The sequence below is a fragment of the Corvus moneduloides genome, chromosome 1 (assembly GCF_009650955.1).
Source record: "Corvus moneduloides isolate bCorMon1 chromosome 1, bCorMon1.pri, whole genome shotgun sequence".
NCBI lineage: Eukaryota > Metazoa > Chordata > Aves > Passeriformes > Corvidae > Corvus > Corvus moneduloides.
In genome coordinates, this window is record NC_045476.1 from 157,076,448 (window position 1) to 157,100,579 (window position 24,132).

Sequence of the window (24,132 nt, forward strand, 5' to 3'; positions counted from 1 at the left end):
GATATGGCCCGAGGGGTAAACAGGGTCTCTGTGGTCATCTCCTATAATTTCCTGCAGAACATCAGTCATGGGCTGTCACACAGCTGTTCCTGGGCCAGACCTGTGGTCTGCAGGTCAATCACAGTGTTCGTGTTAGGAAGAGTCCTGATCCCTCGTTGGCAGATTTCAAGTGAGGATAAATCCATCACACAGATGGACAAACTGGCTTAATTAATTGGGTGCTCTCACTGTTAGGGTTGAATTGTTCCTCTTCAGGCTGAAGTTATTGAGCTTGACCATTAATCTCTGGATTGTAAAATAACCTCGTCTGGTATCCCAAACAAATCCTACCATATGGAGTGCAGACTGAAGCTGAGCATACTGCTAAAGACATAATTTTTTTCAATACTATTTTGTGAAAATTAAAACTATAGCACTGAAGAGCATGTTCAACTAAGAAAGGGAGTAGACAGGCCAGGGAAACTGTAGCAGTGAAGAGTGACAGGAGTGAAGGCAGAGCAGAGAGTAACTGCAGCTGTGGTTCTGTGTTTCCTCATCAGGAAAAAGCGGTCTTTTAAAAAGACATATTAAATATATAAAAAGTAAAATGAATGCAGAAGAATACTGGTAAATAAAGAGAATGGCACAAGGCCTAAAAATGAAAAAGGAGGATCATAATTGCCTTTTGGTCTGTTTTTGACAGTTCTGAAATTGTTTACTCTGCCAAAGAGAATACAGTGCTCTGTTTTGCTGCTTAAAAGCAGCATTTCCCCTTCCTCTATTCAAATGGTAGTAGAGAAAATAGCCCTATAGGCATGACCTCTTTAGGCTTGGATTATTTTCACTTAAACTCACTAGAAGCAAGATTAGTTAATTAATGTGATGGTAATAAAAATAAATTATACAAGCTGCCTGTAAAAATGTGCTTAGTTTAAACCTGTCAAATTATATAAGTATTTCAAATAGCATTTAGTGAATTTCAGATTTAACCATGTTTCCTGTTTTGAATTGTGATAAGTATCTGAGATTCAATTCTAAATTTGTAAGATGCACTTCTCTATAAATTGTCATTAACTGAAATCACTGTTTCACTTCACAAATGTCAAAGAATAATCATCAGAGTGTGAAAGTTGTATTTCACAGCGTCTGCTCTAATGCTGTCTTAATCTGTGCTAGATCGTGGGGGAGGCTGTGCCATGGCCTTTTTCTCATGGAAGGTTTGCCAATGAAGTTATGCTTATCTCACTCCTCTTGGTATTCTGAAGTGAAACACATCTCTGTGTCCATCCTGGACAAGCTAGTACCAGTGAGGATCAAGCAAGCAGCACTGGAAACCACACTCCTAACTGCTGATGCATTGCAGTCAGGAAAGTTGTTCTGTCTTGCCACCCCACCCAGTGATTCAGTCTATAAATATGTTTGATTCCCTGGATTTTATTGTGATTGCCAACAGAAGAGTTAATTACAGCAAATTGACAATAATTCTGCAATGCTGGTGATAGCCACCATGCTTAGGGAGGGGCCAAGGAACATAGCAATGACAGCACAAACTACCTACACAGGTGTTGTGCAATAAACTGAATAGCAATGAAAGTATTTCTCATTTTATGGTGTTCTAGACAGCTTATATTTAGATTGAGGTCATCAGTTCACTCACAGGAGCTGAGCAGAAGTGAGCAGGTGATGATGTTGTCATCATTGTAAACTTTGCAGCATGACCAGTATGTGCCAGAGGTGAAGAGCTACATGGCACTTGCTCAGCTCTTCGCATCACCAATACAATTAACTGTTGAAACCACGAAGCAGTGAGGTAGAGAACAGCAAGATTATCTTTCCACTGTAGATAAGGAGCTAGATAGATGAGCTTGTGGCCCTGCTGTGTTTGTGGCTGTCTAGCTTTAGTCATGCAAAGTCAGCTCTTCAGGGTATCAACACCTCATCTAGGCTGAAGCTGGTGGTGGATCTCCTGTGGGATATGATTACACTGCCTGCAGAGAGCAGCCCCAGGACCACCCTGAGGTCACGCTTCCCTGTTGCATAGGAAGCAAACTCACAGATGCAAACTCAGGTGTGGTTGCTGCTTGGTTTTTGGAAACAAGCTTGACCCACGTTCCTGGCTGTGCACCAAATGTGTTGTCAAGCGTGCTCAGACAAGCTGCCTCCAGGGCCATTTGCAACCTGTCCGTGTGGAGGTGAAGTGAGTTGTTAGCTGGAGAAGGAAACCACTGTGCACATTGCTGCTGTGCAGATGAGTCCTTTTGATTAGTACAGGTGTAGCCATGCCAGGATCTCGCATGTCAAATTTAGGGTTTTTTGATTCTCAAGTATAAGCATGAAGGTTGCTTTTTTGCAAATACAGCTTTACAACTACACTAATTTTTTCACTTTCAAGGTTCCCATCTCAGTTATTACTGCTGATAAAAGTGGTGATTTCATGATATAATAGACAATAGTGTTTAATTAAAACATAAAATCATTGAAATACACATGCTTTTCTTAGTGAACTCTATAGTTGTTCTTTTTATGCTCCTTAGCATCTTCACAAATATGGAGAGAGCGTCACCAGCTCAGCAGCAAATAGCAACAGAAGTAGTGGTGTGTTAAAATTAATCAGAAAAATATCCTTAGGCTACGTTCTCTACCATACTACTATCCTGTATACGGCTGTGGTTTGGTGTTAGTTTCATCCATTTCAGCTAAACACAGCAGTCAGCAGTACTTCCCATCCTCCTCCTGATCCTAACTCACTTTATGAGATCACTGTATGACATAAGACAGCCATGGCATTTTGATAACTGATAAAGCTGATTTGAGATTCCCCAAGAAAACGTCCAACATCTATATGGTAGATTGCTGGTGCTACATTTTTATAGTTTTATTTTCAGATAACTTCTAACAAATTAATGGGAAAGGCTTATTTAAATTTATGGCCATAATACTAGAATATCCACAAATATTTCTGAACATCAGCTCTTCTCATTTGAGTTGGATGCTGGGCTTAGAGGATAAAAGAAGCTTCAAATCAACAAGAATCTCAGCAGGATGAGTTATGCTTTTGGTTTTGGAATATCTCACATGCTAAAACTCGGTAAACTTTTTTTGTTAGTGGAACTCTCATAGTTTTGTTTTGCAAAACAAAACCACTACATTTATGTAAGGACAAGTAACATCATTACTTTGTACTTCAGCAGGAAATGTTTAGTCAGGAGGTATTTCACCTCCAGGAGCTGTGTCCTCTCAGAGGATAGTCCCGACGGCTGACTGAGCCTTGTACAAAATGTAACACCTACATATTTTAACCTGCAGCATGTTTACACATTTAATATCACATAAGTGCATGATGTACTCACAGGAAGAGGCAAAGTCTATTTTAAACATTGAAGCCTACATCACACATTGTGACTGGTGCTAATTTGCTTGAAGGGAACTTGCATGGTAAACTGAAGAGTGTTTCTGCTTGAGGAAGAAGGCTGTTGCCTTTGACATTTGCAAACAAACCTTTGAAATGATTGTGTCATTGGGACAGAATAGTCAGGTAACTTTCCAGTAAAAGAAAACTTCTTGTCTGTGTCACACTGCTGAATATCAGGAAAACCAAAATCCAGGTCCAGCAAACATGCTGATTTCAGTTCTGTGGTTTTTAAGGGACAGTATCTACCAGTGTGGCTTATGAACTACATGAACTGCGTCAACAGTTTGTGTTGCTGCTGTGACTGTTTTGAATGCAAGAATCAGCTGATTTCAATTTTAACATTGGCATCTCCCAGCATTTGTCTTCATCTGGTATTTAAAATGAGATAGCAACTGTCTCAGAAACTACAGTGTTATTTTAGAAAGCCTTTAACACTTACAATAGTGGCTTAAACAGAAGGTTCTTTTGCATTCTTTCAATATTAAAATAATAGCAAAAAGAGAGCCCATTGTGTTCTCATTATAAATGACATTTTAGTAGCATTAAGATCTTGAGCTTTTAATGCTATGTCGACAAAATGAAAAAAAGATTAAAACATCAGAAATATTTTGCTGAATTATATATTTTGCATCTTATTTACTTGAATATCCTGGGTGAGTAGCTTGGCTGAATGATAAGTTCAAATAACCATCTTAAAGGACAGCTGAAAATAACACCACTGAAAATGAAGTGCAGCATGGAGTTACACAAGATTAAGCTGACTAATCTGCTGATTCAGTTTTGCCTTTGTTTTTTGGTTTTGTCATGCAAGATCAAGAGTCAAGCAAACACATAATGGCATTCCAGGCTCCCAGTAGCAACAACAAGCAATGGGCTGTTCCCCTGCAACCCTTGCATTCTCCAAAGAGAAAATGCTCATCTGCAGCAGGAGGCAGCAGGCTCAGGACAGACATGCTCTTTTTCTTGTTACAGATGGACTGAATTTGTTATTTCTGTTTCACAGAGGTTTTTTGTTAGAGGTGGTCATTTAAGAAGCCTTACTTCAGTTCATAGGAAGTGTAATAATGCATATTAAAAGTCTGGAGGGGAAGCCATACAAGGAGTGGCTGAGGTCACTTGGATTGTTCAGCCTGAGGAGGGGGGGACTGAGGGAGACCTCACTGTGGTCTTCAACATCCTCATGAGGGGAAGAGGACGGGCAGACACTCATCTCTTCATTCTGGTGCCCAGAGACCTGACCCAAGGGAATGGCCTGAAGCTGTCTCAGGGGATGTTTGCGTTGGATATTAGGAAAAGGTTTTTCCCCCAGAGGGTGGCTGGGCACTGGAACAGGCTCTCCAGGGAAGCAATCACAGCATCAAGCCTGACAGAGCTCAGGAAGTATATGGACAACGCTCTCAGGCACATGGTGTTATTCTCAGGCTTGGTCTTATGCAGGGCCCGGACTTGGACTCAGTAACATTGTGGGTCCCTTCCAACTCAGGATATTTTATGATTCTATGATTCTGTGTGTCAGGAGACAACAGATTCAAATACAGCTCTTACAACATCTACAGAATATAAAAGCACAGCAGTATATTCTTCTATAAGGACTCATTTTTGGACAGTTCAAAGATATCAAACTCTTATGAGTGCTGATGGATAAGAAAACTTTCAGTGGAGCCACTTGCAAATTTAACCCTTACCCAAGTATGAGCCAATATGAGCCTGCTTGTTACTCACAGAGATGGTCAGACTGCCAACCCTGAGGAAGCTGTTCTTCCAGCAGTACCCACCATCACTGCACTGGAGAGGTTGAAGAACAGCACAGGGCAACCTGTGCATGTTTATCCTTGCATTCCTTACACTGAGCAAGCCCTTGAAAGATTGTTGGGAAGGGCATCGCAGACACATTGGCATGAGAGCAGGCTGTGCCAGTGGGATTGCAAAGGACAAGATGAAGCCAGTATGTCATGAAGGGATACTCTGATTGAAACAAGAGAAATAAGAGTCCTTCCAAAGCAGGAGTCATAGTAGCTGAATGCTTTTTTATTTTTTTTTTTTTTAATATGAGAAATAGCAATGACTAAAATCAGAGCGTGATACTGCAGAAATGAACATGTTGCAGGGCAGCTGGCATAGCAGGCTATCCAAAACAAAAAGAGAATGAAATAAAGCCTCAGCCCACATTGCAAACATTTCAATATTTTCTCTTTCCCTCTGGAAACGATATGGCTGTGTCATTACCAGGCACAACTCTGGTTCTACCGAAGCTGCTAAATGTATGCTGATGGCAGCATGCAGCATGTTGTCTGCAGTGAAAATGAAGGTTCAGACCAAAATGAATCTATTGATGCCTTACGATTTTAGCTTTAATATTTTTCATATCCTGTACTTCTTTAGTGTATAATTCTAAACTCCATAATATAGCCTGTTAGCTACTGTTCTCCCATTTTGGTCAGACAAGACAATTCCTCTCTAGGCTTGAAACTTACTGTCTCAGGCCCTGAGATATGTAAACAAAAGTGAGTTGGGGGGAAGCAAACTTGGGGTAATGACTTCATACCTGTAGCTATAATTGGAGGATTAACCCCCGATATGCAAATGGACCAAACTTATAAAAGTATGAAAACCCGTGACCCTCTTGTCCATTTTGGGGGTAGCCCCTGGGGACTTTGACTGCCCTAATGTACCTGAAGGCCTTTCAATAAATATAACCGCTTTTATTCTCTTAATTTTGTCTAGCCTCTGTTTTTAGGTAGTCCCAACAAGATATCACTATGAAACAGTTTGAGAATTAAATAAAGGCTCTGTAGACCTGGGATCATGTCCTTGAGCTGCCACCCATGGCTCTGACATCGAAGCTGATGCCTGTGTGTGTTTCTCTATCTGTGGAATTCAGACAATTATATTTATTTTTCTAGATGAAAGCATACTGGGCTTTTTCAGCTGAACACTGCTATATCAGAACTAAGTATTTTTAATATACATTTTATTGTAAGAGTTTCAAAAAATAGCTGAGGGATGAGAAGGACTCTCAGGCCAAACAATTTTGTCAGCACTTTTTTGGACAGACAAAAAGGTTTGGCAGATAAATGAAAAGGTTTCTTCCTACTAGTTGTTAATGCTGTGAAAATAAGAATCAGAAAGATCTGGGTTTGTGAGGGGCTTCCCCCTCTATATTTATAGTTTTATTACTTTGTGGAAAAAGAGCGACTAAGACCCCTGTGATAATAAACACATACTCAGAAGTCATTTGTGGCTTCACACAAGCTTTGCTAAGACACAGTTTGCAGACATGAATGTGTATGGGCCTACTGAGTTGAAGTTTAAATGCTGGCTTATAGTGTTGACTGAGCATACTTTATTTCTCAATTTCCTAAATAGCATCTCATTAGAGAAAGGCTGGAAATAAATCTGCAGATGTTGGATGTTATAAAAAAGGTCCTTGCAACCACTGAACTTACTAGCACATCTGTGTTTCCCTTATATAAGCTACTATTTTCAATGATACATCACTTGGCCAGACTCTAGACTTGAAAATAACATAAGAAATTTTCAATTCAGGAGTGATGCCTTTTGGGTTTTATTTTGTCTGTATTTATTTTGTTCGTACATTTGTTTGTTTTATTAAGAAAATCAGTATTTTTAACATGCCTTAGGTCTGAAATGATTTTATGCATATCTCCTTTATGCTCAAGCATAAATACTCATGTTTAAAATTATGGTTTGCAGATTTTATTAATGTAGATATTTGAATGTTGGAATCGTAGGGTTCTGTTAAAACCCAGGATGACAGATAACCATGTGGAAGCTTTTGGAAACTAGTCTTGCTGTGTGAACCAAATTTCTGTTGGGCCAGTGTTCATGTGGTGCTAAATGAAATTAAAAAGTGCAGAATTGCAGTCTAGAGGTCCATCACAACAGCTCCTTTTGCTGATTACTCATTTGCTTCTACTTTTAAGCATTGAATTTGAGCTTGCAGCTTCCTAAGTTAACTGGTGCTCCATTGACTACTGTAGAGGGTGACCATCTGCTCATGTGTTCTGCCTCTAAGGATATTTTAAAAGCAATGCTGATCCCAGAAAATTTGAAAGGGTGGCAGGAAAGATGTCAAAAATCTTCAGTTCCTAAAAGTTTTGTGGGAAAATAAAAATGAGCATGGGAAAAAGATGTTTCTTGCCCTTATGAGGAGGAAAGGCTCACTGTCACCTTGTTCTTTGTTAAGATAATCAGTGTGGGAGAAAGATTCCCTAAGTGTCCCAGTCATGGGAAAAGTTTCAGTGACGGTTTACACCTCCTCAGGAGCTTTAGTCAAGACACAGATCTGTAGAAAATTTGGCTTCATTAATTTCAGGGATGTTAACACTACTTATTTTCTTGATGGTGGTTGTGTTTTATTTTATTCCTTCAAGGAAGTCTAGGAGCAGTAGGACATAAAAATGTAAGTGCCATTTCAAAATCAAATAGAAATGTCCAGCTCAATAGCTTCATATTTTTAAAAATATGATTGATTGACTTCTGAACTCTTGCTTATTTAAGACCTCATGGACTTAAAAAGGAAAAATATGTGTAGCCATGTGACAAAGAAAATGCACCAAAGGAGGATTTATTCAGTTTTGAGAAGATCAGCAGCAGTGATTCACCCTCTTGACTGGTCTGGAGTGCAATATGGTCAACTGACTCCCCCAGGGAGGAAGAAAGGATGAAAGTCCCACACTGCTGCGTGGTCACACAGGGAGCAGTGACCTGTGCCAGGGTAGCTCCAGCCAGTGCACCCAGTACAAAGAAAACTTCAGCCTTAACCATCAGTATTGTTGTTGTAGGGGATTCGAGTCAGGCAGTCGAAATGTAGCTTTTAGTGGTTCAGTGAAAGAGAGTAAAAACTTTAAAACAAGAGAACTCACCATCCAGAGACTGAAAAAACAAAAGCATTTTTAGACAACTGTGTGCTATTCAGCACTTTACATCATGCACAGAAGAGAGTCCCTCCTCTTTTCAAGCCCCCACACAAATCTTGCCATAGATTTTTCAGGCTGATCTCAGAGATTTGTTGTTTTCAAAGTTAAAACAACATCAGTTACCAGATCTAGATGAGTTGAAAGGACTTACAATGTCCTTTGTAGATCCTGTTCCCCTCATCCAGCCTTGAAATCTATGAAAGCAAACCAAACTACATAATAAATGTTAGTGTTTGTTCCAATACTTGCTCAGGTGATCAATGATTTGTAAGGGTTTACTGATTTCTTGGAATTTTTGATCCTTAAAAGGATCAATAGGTTAGACTTTTTCTGAGGAGCACCTACTGTAGTAAAGTGGCATTAAGCAGAAAAAAAAAACCCACTGGCAGGTATTAGAATTGATAAAACATCTGGTCTGCTTTTTACTCTTTAAACGAGTTATTTATATTTATTTCTTTTGTCTTTCTTACCGGTTCCATAGTGAATCTCTTGAAGAAAAACTTGAAAGCCTGGATGCTGAAGATCTCATGTCTCATCTGTCACAACCAGAAACCCACCTAGATGAGGAGAAAAGATCAAGTAAGTAAAACTGACCAAAGCTATGGGACTGGAAAAGTCACTTATTTAAACAGTCAGTTTGAAAAAATGTGTGTTAATTCTTCAGTGATGGCAATTTATCATCTATGTTTTGATTGCTGCCTTTGATATTGGGAGTTTCATTGTGGTAAACAGATCCATTAGAAATTCCCTGAAAAAGAGCACCTTGTTAAAAATTTCTAGAGGAGAGTTTCATTTAGGTGGCTGGGGAAACCTGTCTAACTCAATGTGGCAACTACTCAGTCAGCTGGACTGAGTGCAGTGCTGGTAACATCGCCTGACCAAGTTGTCTGACACTTCAGAAGACCCTGTTTTCTGATATAACTTCAGTGTAACCATTCAGGCTGAAAATGTCTATGTCAGGTGTATGCACCAGACTGATCTTTTTTGGAAGATGGAGAGAAGATCTGAAAGATAAAGAGACTGGGAGCAAGAAGTGTTCTGATGAGCAGTAATCCTGCATGTAGGAGAGGGTAGGAGGGTGTGGGGAGACAGTCATAGCAGGATATGGAAAAGTGTTCTCACTGTTTTTCATCAGGTTTTTCTGCCATTATATTGCATACTCTTTCCAGTTTAAGACTTGAGTTGCTGTGGGGAAAGGAAGGTGCCAGAGATACTGCAGAGCCCTGAGCAGGTGAGTAGGGCTGGCACATACTTTTCACTTTGGGACGTTCTGGGCTGATCTTCATGTTTTGTTGAAAGGAACAAGTTGGAAAAAGATTGGCAGGGGCTTGAGGCCAGATATGGGTGCTGGGAAGGTGAATACTGCACATAAGACATTGCCATGAGATGGTAAAGCAGGGAAGCTGGGACAACCCCATGAGACAGAGAGATGTGGACTAAGTGAGCTGGCAGATGGGAGAGGTAACAAGGACCCATAAAGATGAGATCAGAGTCAAACAGAGGGGCCCAGGCAGCAGGACAGTGGGAGAGAGGCCATCCCCAGTTTACACCCTTTGATTAATCAGTCTGCCCATTTTCATTTGAGCACATCACTTGATTCCTTGATTCCATGAGGAAAACCACAAATCCTTTTCTATGAGTTTTTTTTTTTTTAACCTTCTGTCTAAGAAAAGCCTTGTTATGCCTGTTGACCTATTTCCCCAGAGACTGCTGTAGTTTGTTTATGGGGTTTGTCCTGTTTGTTTTGTGTTTCCAGCTATGTCATGTGGGTCTGGAGGTTTTCCAACCCTTAACATTAAAAATAACATAGAATAATCCCTGTCTCGAAGACTTATGAGATTCAATTAAAAATTGCCACATACAAGTTTTTGGATAGAATGTTAGTATCTCTCTTTTTCCTTCTGTTTCTGAGCCTTTAGAATATTTTCAAGTTATGTTGTCAAGAGCTCTTTTATTATTAAGAGGGTTAGACATCTTTTTTACCAGCAGATTTCAGATTTTTACGTGCTGGCTGGAAAGGATCTGAGATTTTACCACGTATGCCAGCAGCTTGGCAGCATAGGAGGAAAAATGGTTACGGGCTCTGCTCATAAGGAGGAGGTGTGTCCTTTGATTTGAAGGCCAGTGTGCAAGAGGAGTAGTATCTGCCTTAAACCAAGAAAATCATGCTTGAATATTGTTTTACATGCAGGAAAAAGTTGTTAGAAGGCAGCCCTGGCACTGTACTGTGTTTTTCTGGATTGGGAAAGACCTCTCCTGGCAGATAACTGAATACCACCATCTTACAGCAAACCCATAGCCACTGGCAACCCTGCATGTGACTCAACCCATGATGACATGTCTGCTGGTTGTTTAATTTTACAGCACACCTCTTCCTTTTAATTATATTATTCATCTCCTTAGGCAAAAAAAGTCACCATCATCATAGGTTTATGTTATTCAAATCAAAGCAAGAAATAAAAAATATGTAATCATTCATGACTTTCTAAATTGGATGCTGACCTAAATTTACAAGTAACTGTGATTGACATTGGACTACATTTTAAATGGATGGCAATTTATTTTTCATAAGACTAAAACCTCACAGAATCTCTTTATGTCTGCTATAATAAGCTACTGAATATTATTTAATTGCTCATTTGCTATAAGCAGCTTTATGAGCATGTTTGGTTAGATCTCAGTGGGTTTGAATGATTATGACCCTTTCTAGGTCTCCTACTCATTTTTGGGCCTCTTGATACAACAGCAATCAGCAAATAAATTAAATATCAAAGAAATCAAAAAAAATATTTATAAAGAAAGCAGGTTGGTTGAAGTTATCATCATTGTTCGATGAGAAACAGCACTGAGAAGGAAACATGTGGCTCTCCTGGAGAGAGGAATGGTAGCCCAGTGATGAAAGTACTCATGTGAGTTCAATATTGGCTCATTGACCTTGGACAATTTATTAGGACATCATTCAGATGGCAAATTTCTCGAGCCATACACCCATTAGAGTGATTCCTCTGGGTAAAGAGCCTTTTGAGGCTAAATACAGCTTTTCTGAAACTCTTGACCCAATGGCAATAGTAGAATTTGGGCTGTGTCAAGATGGCATTTTGACTCTGCTTCTCACTCCCCCAAAAAAACAAAACCAATGCTTCCCAACTGTCCTTGGAAATGTGAAGAAGACATTACCAGATTTATGGAAAATCCTTATATATGACAGTATGTGAGTGGGAGCAGGGAGGGAATGTGAAATATAAAAGCCTAGAACATATAGAGAACAATGAAAACTGGAGAAATACGATTAGCTTTCACCCAGGGACACCTACACCTGAAAAGAGCTGGGGCTTAAGTAAGGAGGGGGCCTTACTGAGAACAGGGTGACATTAATGGCAACTGGGTGACAACTCAACACAATACAATAATACAATAATACAATAGCAGATTCTATTAGTCCTTAGATGAGGAAAGCATTTGTTCTTGCGTCTAATTATAAATACATACAATTATATTGAATTAATTAGTACAATCTAAGTGCTTGACTAATCCCAATGCCTAACTAATAAGTATAATGAGTTGAATCCCTATATTTTTAAGGTTTTAGGACTGGATAAATTATGTGGAAAGCCAGTGCATTCTCAGGAAGAGAATATAAAAATTGCCAATATATTGGGTAATAATCAAGAAAAAAAATATGCAGGAATTTTGCAGAGGAGAGGAAAATATCAGGAAATATTTTTTACATTCTTAAATTACCTGTATTTGATATTGCTTAAACTCTGTGTGATTTCATGCTTAAGTCATTTAATGACCTATTTCAGCTTGCTTTTCATTTTAGAGGACTTTTTTTTTCTTTCATAATAGAATATATGACTTGACTAGCAATAATATAAATCCATATTTTTCATGTCTAATGAGTATTTTAGGGCAAATAGTAACTAGCCAATTTTCTCATATGCCTGAACTGGAGTTAGCCTAACTAGAAAAACTCAAACAAGCAAAAGTTAATATTGTTTCTACAGTCACTGATATAACAACAATAGTAGTTGTGCACCACCATGCTGAAAATCAACTCCCTTTATGTCCAAACAATAGTGTGAATCACAGAAATCTGACCTTGATATACAAATGTGATCGTGTAGTAATTATAGCTCTTGTGCTTTCTGTATAAACAGACTACTTCATCTGGAAATGCTGTAGGGTATTGCTTCATTCTGCAATTTGCAGCTAATGACTGAGCAGAAAGCTTTTATATCCCAAAAAGCTTTAAAATATAGCAGGTAGAAAAATCTTATTTCCTGCAAATGAAAAAGATAAGCTTGTTGTTTGAACTGCAGTGAATCAAGTCATTGCTCTATCTATGGTCTGTTGAAAAGTAGATCTTACAAATTTAAAGATTGTCTTCAAAATCACATTTTTCAAAGGTTATTAAAGACACTTTCATGGGCAAAATATGGAATTAAATTACTCAGTCCAAGTGATAACTGACATGTTCTTTAACAACTGCGAGATTAACAAAAATGTCTTTCATATCATGCCAAAATCTGCTTGTTCTGTTTGTGTCTGTGTTGGTATCATCCAAACAGGATGTGACAAACATATGTTCTTTGGCTTTGCCCTAATCTGTGATTTGGATAACACTATTAAGATGTGGTCTAACAAACTTCAGTGAAGCAAATCTGAGGATATTTCTCTGTGGACTTGATTTTAGTATGTCCTGAGCAATAGAAGCTCCATCCTGACCTCATACATTTAGCTGTATGTATTTTCAGTGCTTCCATAAAAATATACTATCAAAATATTATCATGCTTACAGACACAGGCTGAATCCTGAAGGAAAATAATAATGGGAAACTAACCCAGCACAGAGCCCAGGAGTGACCTTGAAGAGCTGAGTGACATCCTCTTGATGTGTCCCTGCTTATAAGGGTTTCTGAGAATGTCAATTGCTCAGTTTTTAATCTATTCAATTATTACAGTGATGACTTTAGAGAATTCTAATTTCTTAATCAAAGTTTTGTTTAGTGTCAGAAGTGCTACCAAAGTTCATAAGTATTACATAAGTAGTATAGGTTTTTTCCCCAGGAAAATTTAAAACCTGAAAAAATATCAAGATCACTTTCTTGAAATAAAATATATTTTCCTTAAATCCATCTCGATTGGCATATGATGATTAATGAAAAAAAAAATTGCATTTCTTTTCTCTGATTCTTTATAAATAATACCTAGAATTAACAATTCCAGTGTTTTGCACTGGATTGATGTCAGGCTGAGCGGGTTATTAATCCTTAGGTCATTACACCAAACTTTTAAATATATTAAAAAGTATGAGATTTCTTCTATTCATCTTGAAATGCCCTTGTGTTTGAATATGTATGGAAAGTTAACTTAAAAATTCAGACCTTTTCTTGCATGGTACTTTTAGAAATAGCAACTGATTAAAAAAGAACGTAGTTTTAGGAGATGGTTATTACTGTTAGAATGGAAATTAGTTCTCTATCTCATGTGATATAATTGTCATATGATTATGAAATGATCATGGATGGGCTGTGCAAGTGCTGTAGAATAATGGTTTGGAATTCATGCTGCAAAATAGAATTCTAATACTCAAGAGTTTTGCACTGTATCCCTACCCTAGGATGTTATAGCACATTGCCAGAGCGGGCCAGAGGGCTCAAGGGTACTCGTTTGGTCATTTTCTGCAGTCTCATTCAGAGGTGAATTTTCTTTAAGACTCAGATATATGACAAAGATTTGTGTAAGTATTTAGACTGAAGGAATATCTAGTCTTTGAAGCCTGTCTTTTGTTATTTATCTAAGGGCTTCAAGATGGTGGTATTGTGAGTTAAAGCTCCTTGTATCCACTTAAGACTGACCTTTTTATCACTTCCGAATATATCCATCAGCTGTTTCTTGGGCTTAGGGAAGAATTTTCATTTTGTGGAGGCAGCAGCTAATCAGAGTGTCTGCTGCCCAGCTTCAGACCTCTGGAAGCTTTCACTGATCTTGTCAAGAGTATTTTTTTATATTTGATGACAAGGTTGCCATTTGCAGTCCAAGATTTTGAGTTACTTACAATCCACTTCTGAAGATTGTGAGGGGCTAATAACACGCAAGAGCACTTCCCACCTTCCCTGTATGCTTAGTCACTGCTTAGTTATTTACTCAGTACATAGTTTATAGCAAAATACCCTGTGCATGGTATATAGATAATAGATTAATAATATAATCTGAATGTGACATCAAGCTGTCTTGTCACTGCCCCCACTCATTCTCAATAACCACTGATTGTGGGCTGAATTCAAGATCAACCATTTGCTATCTGTGTTTTTAGGAAGGAATAATTTTTAAAATTAGAAACTAAACCTGGTGTATCTGTGTTGAAGATCAAATTGTCTCTGCACAAAAAGTCGGGTGCAGTTGAACATTCCATGTCCTTCCTACAGAAGCTTTTCTACACTGTGTTGTCAGCACCCAAGCAAAGCAAGCAGAACACCTCCTACTTCCAGCCTTCATCGATTAGTCAGGCACTCATGAGGTCATGCATTGTCCTGGTGTCTGAACGCCTCACAGAAGTTAATATATTTGATTTATATTTGTAGGATGGCCACAGCAAACTGAAGACAAGACCATCAGACTCCAGCTTCTGAAAACCCCTCTTGTCTTGGTACAGCTCTGCCCTTCACAGTGCCATGTTTGCCATTCCTTCCTCTTTGACATGCACCAAGCAGTACCACTCTTCTACTTAACGGCCCTGTGAAAATGTAATTTATTTTGGCTCAGTAATACTTCTAGCAGTCCTGTCCTTCAGCAGAGGCAGAGTATAGAAATATCAAAGTGTCTGTAGAGAATTTCCCAAAATACAAGGCACGTAGAAGCCTCAATACAGGCATAGAAAGATGTTCCTAAGTATTCTCTTCAAGTCTGTATCTACCCATACAGTGAGTCATGCCCAGATCCATTAGCATGGATATTTATGTCTTTGAAATCATATGTCCTGTCTACATAGAAAAATGAGATAAACTCAAAAGTTAGTGACAGAACAGAGCCTTTGCAACTTAACCCAAAGTCAGTCTGTGTAAATGTGATTCTTTACCTCCACTATAGTGAGCTCTGACTCAACTTTTAGACTGTAAAAGTGGAGTGTATCTGACAAAGTGTCTTTGCCTGGGCTGTTCACTCCAGACTCCTTTCATCGTGACTGATGATATGGTCAGCACAGAAAGCTGAAAGTAGGTTGCATCTCACCTCATCCTACAAAAGTAGAAATTTAAAGCAGAGATAATAAAGTAGATGTCTGTAAAGTCAGAGGAATCACACACTAAACTGCTTCTTTCATCCTACTGACTGAAAGAGAGAGAGTAGGGTTCTGATCCCAGAGGTAAACACCTACCCCAAAAATGCTGCATGCCTAAAAGTATTGCAGCAGGGACTTCTTGTTTCTGCCTGAACCATACCACGGGCAGGTATAAGACTGTACCTCTAATTCTACAGTCAAGAAGAGACATTAGGAGGCAGAAAACAAATTTTAAAAAACCCCAAACTTTCAATGGAAAACAATAGAAAAAAAAATTGGTGCATTACCACAGATGCTGACATATTTTCCAGTGGCAATCTAATGGGAAGCTGTACTGATTTTTAGGATTTTCTTCAGTAGAATTTACAGAAAAAAACCACAACATAATTATACATTGTAATGCTAGTTTTATATTTTTACCAGGAGAATGATGCATCTGAAAAATAACTTCTTTTTTCAGTTTCATTTGTATCAGTTTCCTGTTCAAACTCATGTAAAACTACTTGGGCTGCCTGTCTTGGTAACAGCATGAATTTATACCAAGACAGAAGTAAGCAAATCATATAGTTTTCAAGAAGGTGGGAAAGCATTGAGACTGAGAGCCTCCAGGCCTTGAGGGTAGTTAAAAATGCAGAATAAATAACACATTATATTCTCTAAACTGCTCCTGTTATTTAATAAATCGCTTAATAAAAAAATTAATATTACCAGTGAATTAGTTAGTTAAACTGGCTAATGAGTGCCTAATGTCTCTGCAAGTGGCAGTGAGATGAGTATTTTGAATGCACTCATATGGGGTTGGCTCATACCATAGATAGCAGAGACATGCATGGTGGGAATCTGGAGGTTTCTGCTGCCCTTCTGCAGCTGTGGAGCTGAGATGCCTGCTCCATGAATACTTACTTAGAAAGGGAGAAAGAGGGAAAGAGAGAAAAGAGAGAGAGAGAGAAAGAAAGAAAGAAAGAAAGAAAGAAAGAAAAAAGAAAAAGAAAGAAAGAAAGAAAGAAAGAAAGAAAGAAAGAAAGAAAGAAAGAAAGAAAGAAAGAAGAAAGAAAGAAAGAAAGAAAGAAAGAAAGAAAGAAAGAAAGAAAGAAAGAAAGAAAGAGAAAGAAAGAAAGAAAGAAAAAGAAAGAGAACTATTTCAAGGCCAATTATCTAAATGAGCTGGAGAAACCTGGGATGACTAAGACCCCAATCTCTGGAGAATTTGCTCTGAACATTTTGATGAATTTTAAAGTGGTATTACATTCTAGGTTTTAATAACATAGCCTTTCTCCTCTTCTTCTGGCTCTAGGCAACTGTTGTTAGGTCCATTTTTTACAAAAGCCTAAGGAGCACACATTAATAAGGCCAAGTCTCTAACCCCAGCACTGCAGATCTGCTGGGCTGCAGAGAGCAGGCGAAAAGGGAGGTGTGTGCATTACCTTCAGCATCACACCTGCTGAGGAGAGCCTTTTGATCTGCCCTCTCACAGATCTGTTTCACTTTCAGTTCAGCAAATTAATTGAAGGGGAAAGAGTTTTTGGTATCTCTAGCACGATCAGTAACAATTTATTCAGGTTTGGTTTCCTTCTGATATATTAATGAACTGAGTCCAGAGCTTGACAAAACAAGAGACATCTCTGATTAGAAAAACCACCAGCATGTCAGTCCCCGTCACTGGTTTACAGTTTTAAGTTGGTTTCTTTGGTGAGCAGTTATCGAAGTGTAAACGTTTTGCTGCTTGTGGTTGGAGTCACAAGCAAATCTGGCAGTGAAATATCAAATCGAGAGTAGGTTTAGAGGGCCTTAGTCCCTGCGAAAATTGAAAAGCCTGAGTCAGCAGCCCATATGTGTCATCTGGAAGGCTGGACACTTAAAATTGGGTTAACAAGAGAAGACACAGTAAGAAGGAGGCACCTGAACCACCTAACAGGGATCATGAGAGGTGCAGCTGAGCTTTGAGCAGAGCCTTAGGTAGCTCAGGGGTGTCAGTCTCTGCAGCAGACCTGTAATCAGGAATCTGCCCCTGAACGTGGGAACTCAAGTCAGCCCTCCTTATCTTGTAAAAACGCGGCGCCCCTGCAACACTTGAGAAGTTTGTGGCATTGTGTAGTGGGAAAGTTCCGTGTTCATTCCCCTCCCCTGTCTGAGTGGGACCAGAATTTCCAGCCAGTGTCAGTCCTCTCCCACAAGCCCCTAAGATCACTCTGCAAGGGTGTTACAAAACAATCAAGTTAAATCTTCCTTTGTGAAAAACAAAACCAACACCATAGAGCCCTGTGAATATATCTCAGATTTTGTTCCAGGGAACATCTGATCCAATTTAATTCAGTAAGTCCCTTCCCAGCCATTAATCTCCAGCCAAATTTTGTTCTTCATTTTATTGCACATTATGATTTACTGCACAACTCTGTGTTCATTATTACTTAGAGAAGCAGTTGTTCAGATCCTCTTTCTCTTGATCTCCTGATCAGGAAAATACTGCACAGATGTGAACGGAAGTAAGAATATTACTCCTGTAAGAGAACTCTTCCCCAATTAAACATAGTGGCTGTGAGGGAAGTTATGATCTTGCAAATAGTTTCTGCTTCTAAGAAAGACTTAACAGCACAAATGAGGCCAGCTTTCCTTATATTAAGTCTACTGTTTGCTGCAAAACCAGTGCTGTAACTGACACAATTAATATTGCACAAATATCCTGGGAGGGCTTAAAAATGTCGAAATCCCACATATATATCCTTCAGTACTTAGAAGAAACTGATCTGCCCAGCACATTCCAGAATGAACCTGTTTCCTTTCTGGGGAAAAAAAATATCTTGTTTGTTTCTGTCATGCACAAGAAAGGACAAAGCAGAAACATATTTTCTTGTGATAACTACTGTTGAAACCAGAGGGTGTTGTCAGTGTTCACACAGATTCTGCCTGGTCACTGTGGTCTTCCTCCTCTTTTGCACTCTATCTGTGGGAACCAGAGCAAAGCCTGCTGCAGTTTGCTTCTGGAGTAGGAGCTGGCTGGTACAGCTCACTTCTGGTGTTCATGACCACCACTCATCTCCTGCTAAGCCTGGTAACCTCATATATGTTGCAGATGACTGGAGATGCTAAGGAGCAAAAGCACAGACCTGTCCTTTCTGGATGTCCCAGTTTCTCTCCTATCAAAGTTCCCGTTCTGAAGGGAACTTAGTGTCTTTCCACAAGACTCGAATTGACTTGTCTTCAACAGCCTGGTCCACCTGATGATTTCTATTTAGAATAGACCTCAAATTTTAAAAACAAATTTTCTGCACCTCAGAGTGGAATTACATTGTCCTGCACTGGGACACTCAAGAGGAAGCACTGAACTCTTGTCTAGCAAAACCCTTAGTGGACTAAAATAACCGACCTCACTTTCAGAAGGACATTGAAATAATCTAATCCAATCTATCTAATTTGTTATGAGCTGAAGTTCTGAATTCTAGGCAGAAGTTCTAGGCTTTTGCAAATTACTAATGAACATTTAACCTACAATGGCTGGGTTCAGCAAAGAGGGTCCTCTCAAAACATTGCCACTGTACTATCAGCCAGCACTAGTATGGAAGCTATACTGATGCCAGGACATTATTATCTCCAGGAAACACTTCTTGCATTGACATGGTGGTTTAATGGCCTGTGGTACTGCAAGGAGAGAGAATTTAACTACTGGGACAAATAACAACAGGTGTCTTTCAGCAAACTGTTATTACTAAAGCCACGTTGGCACACGCAAGTTTGCATGGACACCAAGAGGATTTGGGAACTCTGAAACCCCTTATGGGCAGCCTGGAGGGGCAAATGCTGGGGAAGCTTTTCTCCTGGGTTGTGGTGAGCACATCATCACACTCCTGTGGAAATTCTCATTTGGCCTCATAGTAGTTGTGGCTTTTCCCTTTGGGAGGAGGAAGTTAGAGGTTTCAAACAGTATTGTTTTTCTTCTAGCAACCTGCCTATTTTTGCAAAATGTATAGGAGCCCTTGAGACCTCTGTTCTTCCATCTGTCTCGGTTGAGGGGAGGTCAAAGTCTTGGGAAACACATACACACACAATGCAATTGCCTCAGTCTCACTTGTAGACAGGCTACAGATGCTGCAGAGTTCTCAGTAACACATAATTTAACTCTATTTAAATAATATGAATTCCTATGATATAAGTTACTTTTTCTTTTTTCCCAGGATGTAAATCACAACATGGATAAGGTTCCCTTAAATGATAAGGTGTCTTTCAGCACCAGCATCATGAAGTGTTGTCCTAGACTCCTTGTTTTCCTTAGGATGAGACTAAACCTGATTTGGGTCATGTTCCCTCTTGTGCCTGGTCTGTCTATGGTGTAAATCTATGGTAGGAGCTGTAAGTCTAACCCTCTTGCTCAAGCTGTAGCTATTGTAGGACTTTGCTTAGGACACTGCTGATGTGACTCACAGGACATGGGCCTATTGCAGATCCCAGACTTGAGAAGGAAATACATGTGTCAGCCACTTGCAGCTGTTGGGGAAACCCCAGTGTCTTAAAATGGGCAGAAGTAGTGTTAGAAATGATCCTTGCAGGAAGGATGTTTCTCACTGATAAAGAACCTTACAGCCAGGCTGTCCTCTGTGCTCGAAGGCAAGGGAGGGGATAAAGCCTAGGAGTTTATGAAATACCCTGTGCAGACATGTGTATACTGCCCTATAGGGGAAAGAGCCTAATTACTGCTCTGAGCTTCCAAGGAACTCTGAGAAGAAAAGCATAAATCTCAGCCATCAAGAGACTCCTGTAATTCAGACCAGGTGTCAGGTAGGCTGTTGCACTGCTCCAGCACAACATGACTTACAATCACCTTTTCATCCTTGTTCCTCTGCTACTGACGCCCTTTAAGTCTAATATTCTCATTGTAAGGAAATTTGTTACCACTGAGCCAAATCCCATTTGTCTAGGTAGTGAGAATAAATACCAGCTGTAGATCATCTTGGATACTAAATTTTTAACCCCATCCTGGTCAATACAGAAATATGATAGATCATTCTCTACCACAGCTTCATAAACACAGAAAATAAAAATGACATAGCTTAAATGACCTTTGTGATCTGGGATTCTGGCTAAGACATTTTTTACCATTGGTTAAATCTGGAATCTGATTCATTTAGGACACATGTAACATCAGAATTATACCCTGCTGGTTGATAATAACTCAAAATCTCTATACTTACTGTAGAATTATGGTACCTGTTAGTTTTAAAAACCTTAATTATTTTAAAATATCTTCAGAAATTATTCTACTGAGGTAGAGATCCTCTTTGTTCATGAATATAGATAACTACTGAATTGTAGGAATTTCTGATCCTGACAAGCTTTGCTAAGTACTCAGCTACTAATTATGAACAGGAATAAAAGGACACCTGCTGAAATAATTATTAAAGGATGTGTAACTACAACCTGCCTCTTATCAGATGGATGGAGTCAGTACCCTCCACCAGCAGAGAATGCAGTCTTACACATTTTATGACAAACATGCTGTTATGTAAATGATTACATCAGTAGGCATATTAATTTGTGTGAATACTGAACTGCTTGGATTTTAATGCAGAAGGAAAGTAGCAATATAGTTCCATGCTAAATTAGGTAAATAAAGTACTAGAGTTCCATAGTGCTGGCATAGATCTTGTTTAGTCACAAATAAGTCTGGAATATTTCCACAAAATTCATTTTGTAGCCCAACTATAAATCAGGTAGGAAACTAGGATTGTACCCTCACTGTTAGTAATGATTTAATAACTGTAAATTCAGGACAAAATTCCTTCAATGATTTTAACTACCCATTTTTGTCTAACAATCTCTTGTACCTATAAGAGCCTTTTTTAAATGGATGCCTAAAATGTGTGTTAGTTTAAGTAGGAAAAAGCCTACAAAGCATGTTGCAAATATTTGCAGGACAGGTACATCCTAAGCATGAAAGCTCAGAAAATCCTCCAGATGAGATCCTGGAATGCTGGGGCCATAATCTGTGGAAATACCACTACATGTCCTCCCTGTTCAACTCTTGCACCTTTCATGTATCAGCCACTGCTGGAGACAAGGTCCAGAAGTGTTGGCTCAGATGGTTTTATGTTCCTATGTAGAATCATAGCACTGTGCTAAGGGCTTGGTGCTAGGCTGAATCTAGATACTATAAGGCTTGTCCTAGTGCCTGAAATGTCCTGCTGCCTCTCTGGCTGACAGTTCTGGCCAGGAAAAAATTGCTTTCTATGCACTTGGCCAGTTGCTATAAAAAGGACGTGCAGCTGTGCCAGGCTTGGCAGGAGACATCTCCCTCTCCTTGCCCCAGTAGTTCTGGGGAGTGCATCAACTGTGGGCCTTGCATTTACCATGTACATGCTCCCTTCTGGCTGCTGCAGAGATGAACAAAAGGAAAGTGGGAGCCAGCCATGCTGCTCCTGCTGCTGGTCTGGGTAGTGCCATGCAGTGTCTTGCCTGTGGTCACGTCATAATTCGGAGCCAGAAGGTGGCAATCCCAGGGGTGTCGTTCAGCCACTAACTAAGGGCTGATTTATTTTCTCCCCAGATTGGAAAACAGATATGGAGGAATGTTTGGGGTTGAAGGTCTTCCCAGGACCTGGGGGCACAGCTCAATTTCTAATTGGAATCCAATCCCATCCCTGTGCCACCAGGCTACAGCTTCTGTCACTGCAGCCATGAGAGAAGACTTGGCAAGGCCTTGTTTACTCTTCCTCCAAATCAGTTTAACTTTTCAACCTCAAGGCCACACTCCAAAAGCCATTTGCTTTCCTAGATCAGGAGCCATTCTGGTAATTGTACAGATACAGTATTTTTACCTGCTGAATTACAAGTGAGGTTTGTAGTTGGGTGAAGAAGATTAGTTGCACTTGCTATTTTCACAATTAACACTTAGGAGCATGTATATGTGTAGCCAAAGAGAGGCTCTCCTAACCATGGGCTGAGGATGCACTGGATCAGATGGCAATTATCCCATGGCCTTAGGGAGTCACAAACTACTTGCAGAATGCCTCACAGACATCTTTTCCCATGGGGAAGTGTTTCAATCTTCAGTTTTATTGGCTTCTTTAAGCCCCAGATTCTTTCAAACTGGACGTTAGCACAGCCCCACAGCTCTGGGATAACAAGCTCTGAGGCACCATGCCAGTGTTGGGGTCTTTACCCCCAAAAGCACAGCTGCTCATCTTGTTAGCACACCTCCTCTCTCCAGTCTTTCCTCTCTGTCCAACAAATTCAGGTTTTTGGGATGGAAGAGCACTAATGACGTATTTTACCACCCCAGACGGGGTTGCTCCTTGACATCCCCTGCAGAGCCTGGCTCTCCAACCCTGCCTCTCACCCCTTCCCGCAGGCATCATGCAGCAGTCTCAGGCACTCTCAGCTTCACAGCAAAGCTTCTCCAATTTGTTATTTTTTCTCTGGCTTTATTTATGAAAGTGGTGTGCCAAAACACTGTCCCCTTCATTGCCACCCCTTTTCTCTCTGTTCTGTTTCCCGTCGGGTGTTTTGCTCTGACACACAAAGTAAAGACACAAAATATGAGGTGGGAACATCTGGCCCTGGCTGTAGAGCGTTGTCAAGGAGAGAAGGTCCTAGACATAAGATCAGCTTTTTCTCCCCTCTTCACGGGACCCTTCTGTGGGATGTTCAGGGCTTCCTGCCGCAGCCCCCAGGGTGGCCAGCAGCCCAGCCTGCGCTTCGCTCTCTCCAACACAATTACAGTCTGCAAATGTTTAAAGGCAGTTTCTTTTGAGTTAGCCACATGCTTCAAATTGTTATGTGGTTAACCACTGAGAACAAACCCCCACACAAATGCCTAAGGATCAACTTGCTCGAGCCAGGGTGGTAGCAGTGGGGGCAGAAGAGGAGAGGGGAGACTTCCTCATTTTGCTTTTGATGAGAAGCAAATAGTTATCTTTTGACTTTCCTAAAGTGCCAGCAGCCACCGTGTCACAGTGTGTGCTGGGTGATGCCATTTGCACATTTGTTTGCTGATGAAAGGAGCCTTGTTCAGCAGCCGTGGCCATGCACACCACGGGCCACATCCTCCGTTGGTGTAAACCAGCTCTCTGGTGAATAGGAACTGAAAATGCAACCCCCTCTCCCCACGTGATGTGCAAGTGCCAAGCTGGGGAAAGACTTATGCGCTTTGACGTTGTCCTATCCCATGTCCCTTAACTCTTATAAAAGCTGAATACTTTTCTGCTGACTCACATAGACAGATGGATTTTGTTAACTCCAGTCGAGATAGAGGAAGATGCACTAAAAGCATCACTTGGTGGGGCTTAATTCAGCTTTGGGGTTCAGGGGGAGACTGAGCAAGGAGCTTCACATCTCCCTGTTCAGCATGGATGGAGCTTGGCTCCTGGGTGCCACGTAGGAGGAGTGATGTGTGGTCTAGGCTGAGCCCTGCTGGTAATCAGTGTCTGAAATAATGACCCATGCTGTCATTCCATCCCCCTCCCTGTGCCCTCTCTGAAGCTCTGCAGCTCCCCAAAGCCCAAGAAAGAGACTTGGAGCCAACAGCAACA

General features: G+C 40.1%; 1 protein-coding gene and 1 long non-coding RNA gene across 10 annotated transcripts in view; one reads left to right on the forward strand and one right to left on the reverse strand.

Moving 5' to 3' along the window:
• Positions 1 to 24,132, reverse strand: part of ASAP1 (ArfGAP with SH3 domain, ankyrin repeat and PH domain 1) — a 153,434-nt gene that overhangs the window by 126,066 nt on the left and 3,236 nt on the right. For 4 of the 5 annotated variants that reach the window (XM_032133433.1, XM_032133409.1, XM_032133426.1 and 1 more), the window contains exon 2: positions 8,802 to 8,888. In XM_032133433.1, the coding sequence (XP_031989324.1) occupies positions 8,802 to 8,860 (59 nt within the window). In that variant the 5' untranslated portion in view covers positions 8,861 to 8,888. Of the gene's footprint in view, positions 1 to 8,801; positions 8,899 to 24,132 lie in introns of those variants that run through there. The other variant, XM_032133402.1, reaches the window with a different exon arrangement.
• Positions 1 to 24,132, forward strand: part of LOC116455500 — a 29,027-nt gene that overhangs the window by 1,738 nt on the left and 3,157 nt on the right. For 3 of the 5 annotated variants that reach the window (XR_004244405.1, XR_004244407.1, XR_004244408.1), the window contains 3 exons: positions 8,813 to 8,910; positions 9,501 to 9,562; positions 14,919 to 16,531. This is a non-coding gene — a long non-coding RNA (uncharacterized LOC116455500). Of the gene's footprint in view, positions 1 to 8,812; positions 8,911 to 9,466; positions 9,563 to 14,918; positions 16,532 to 24,132 lie in introns of those variants that run through there. The other 2 variants (XR_004244410.1, XR_004244406.1) reach the window with 2 other exon arrangements.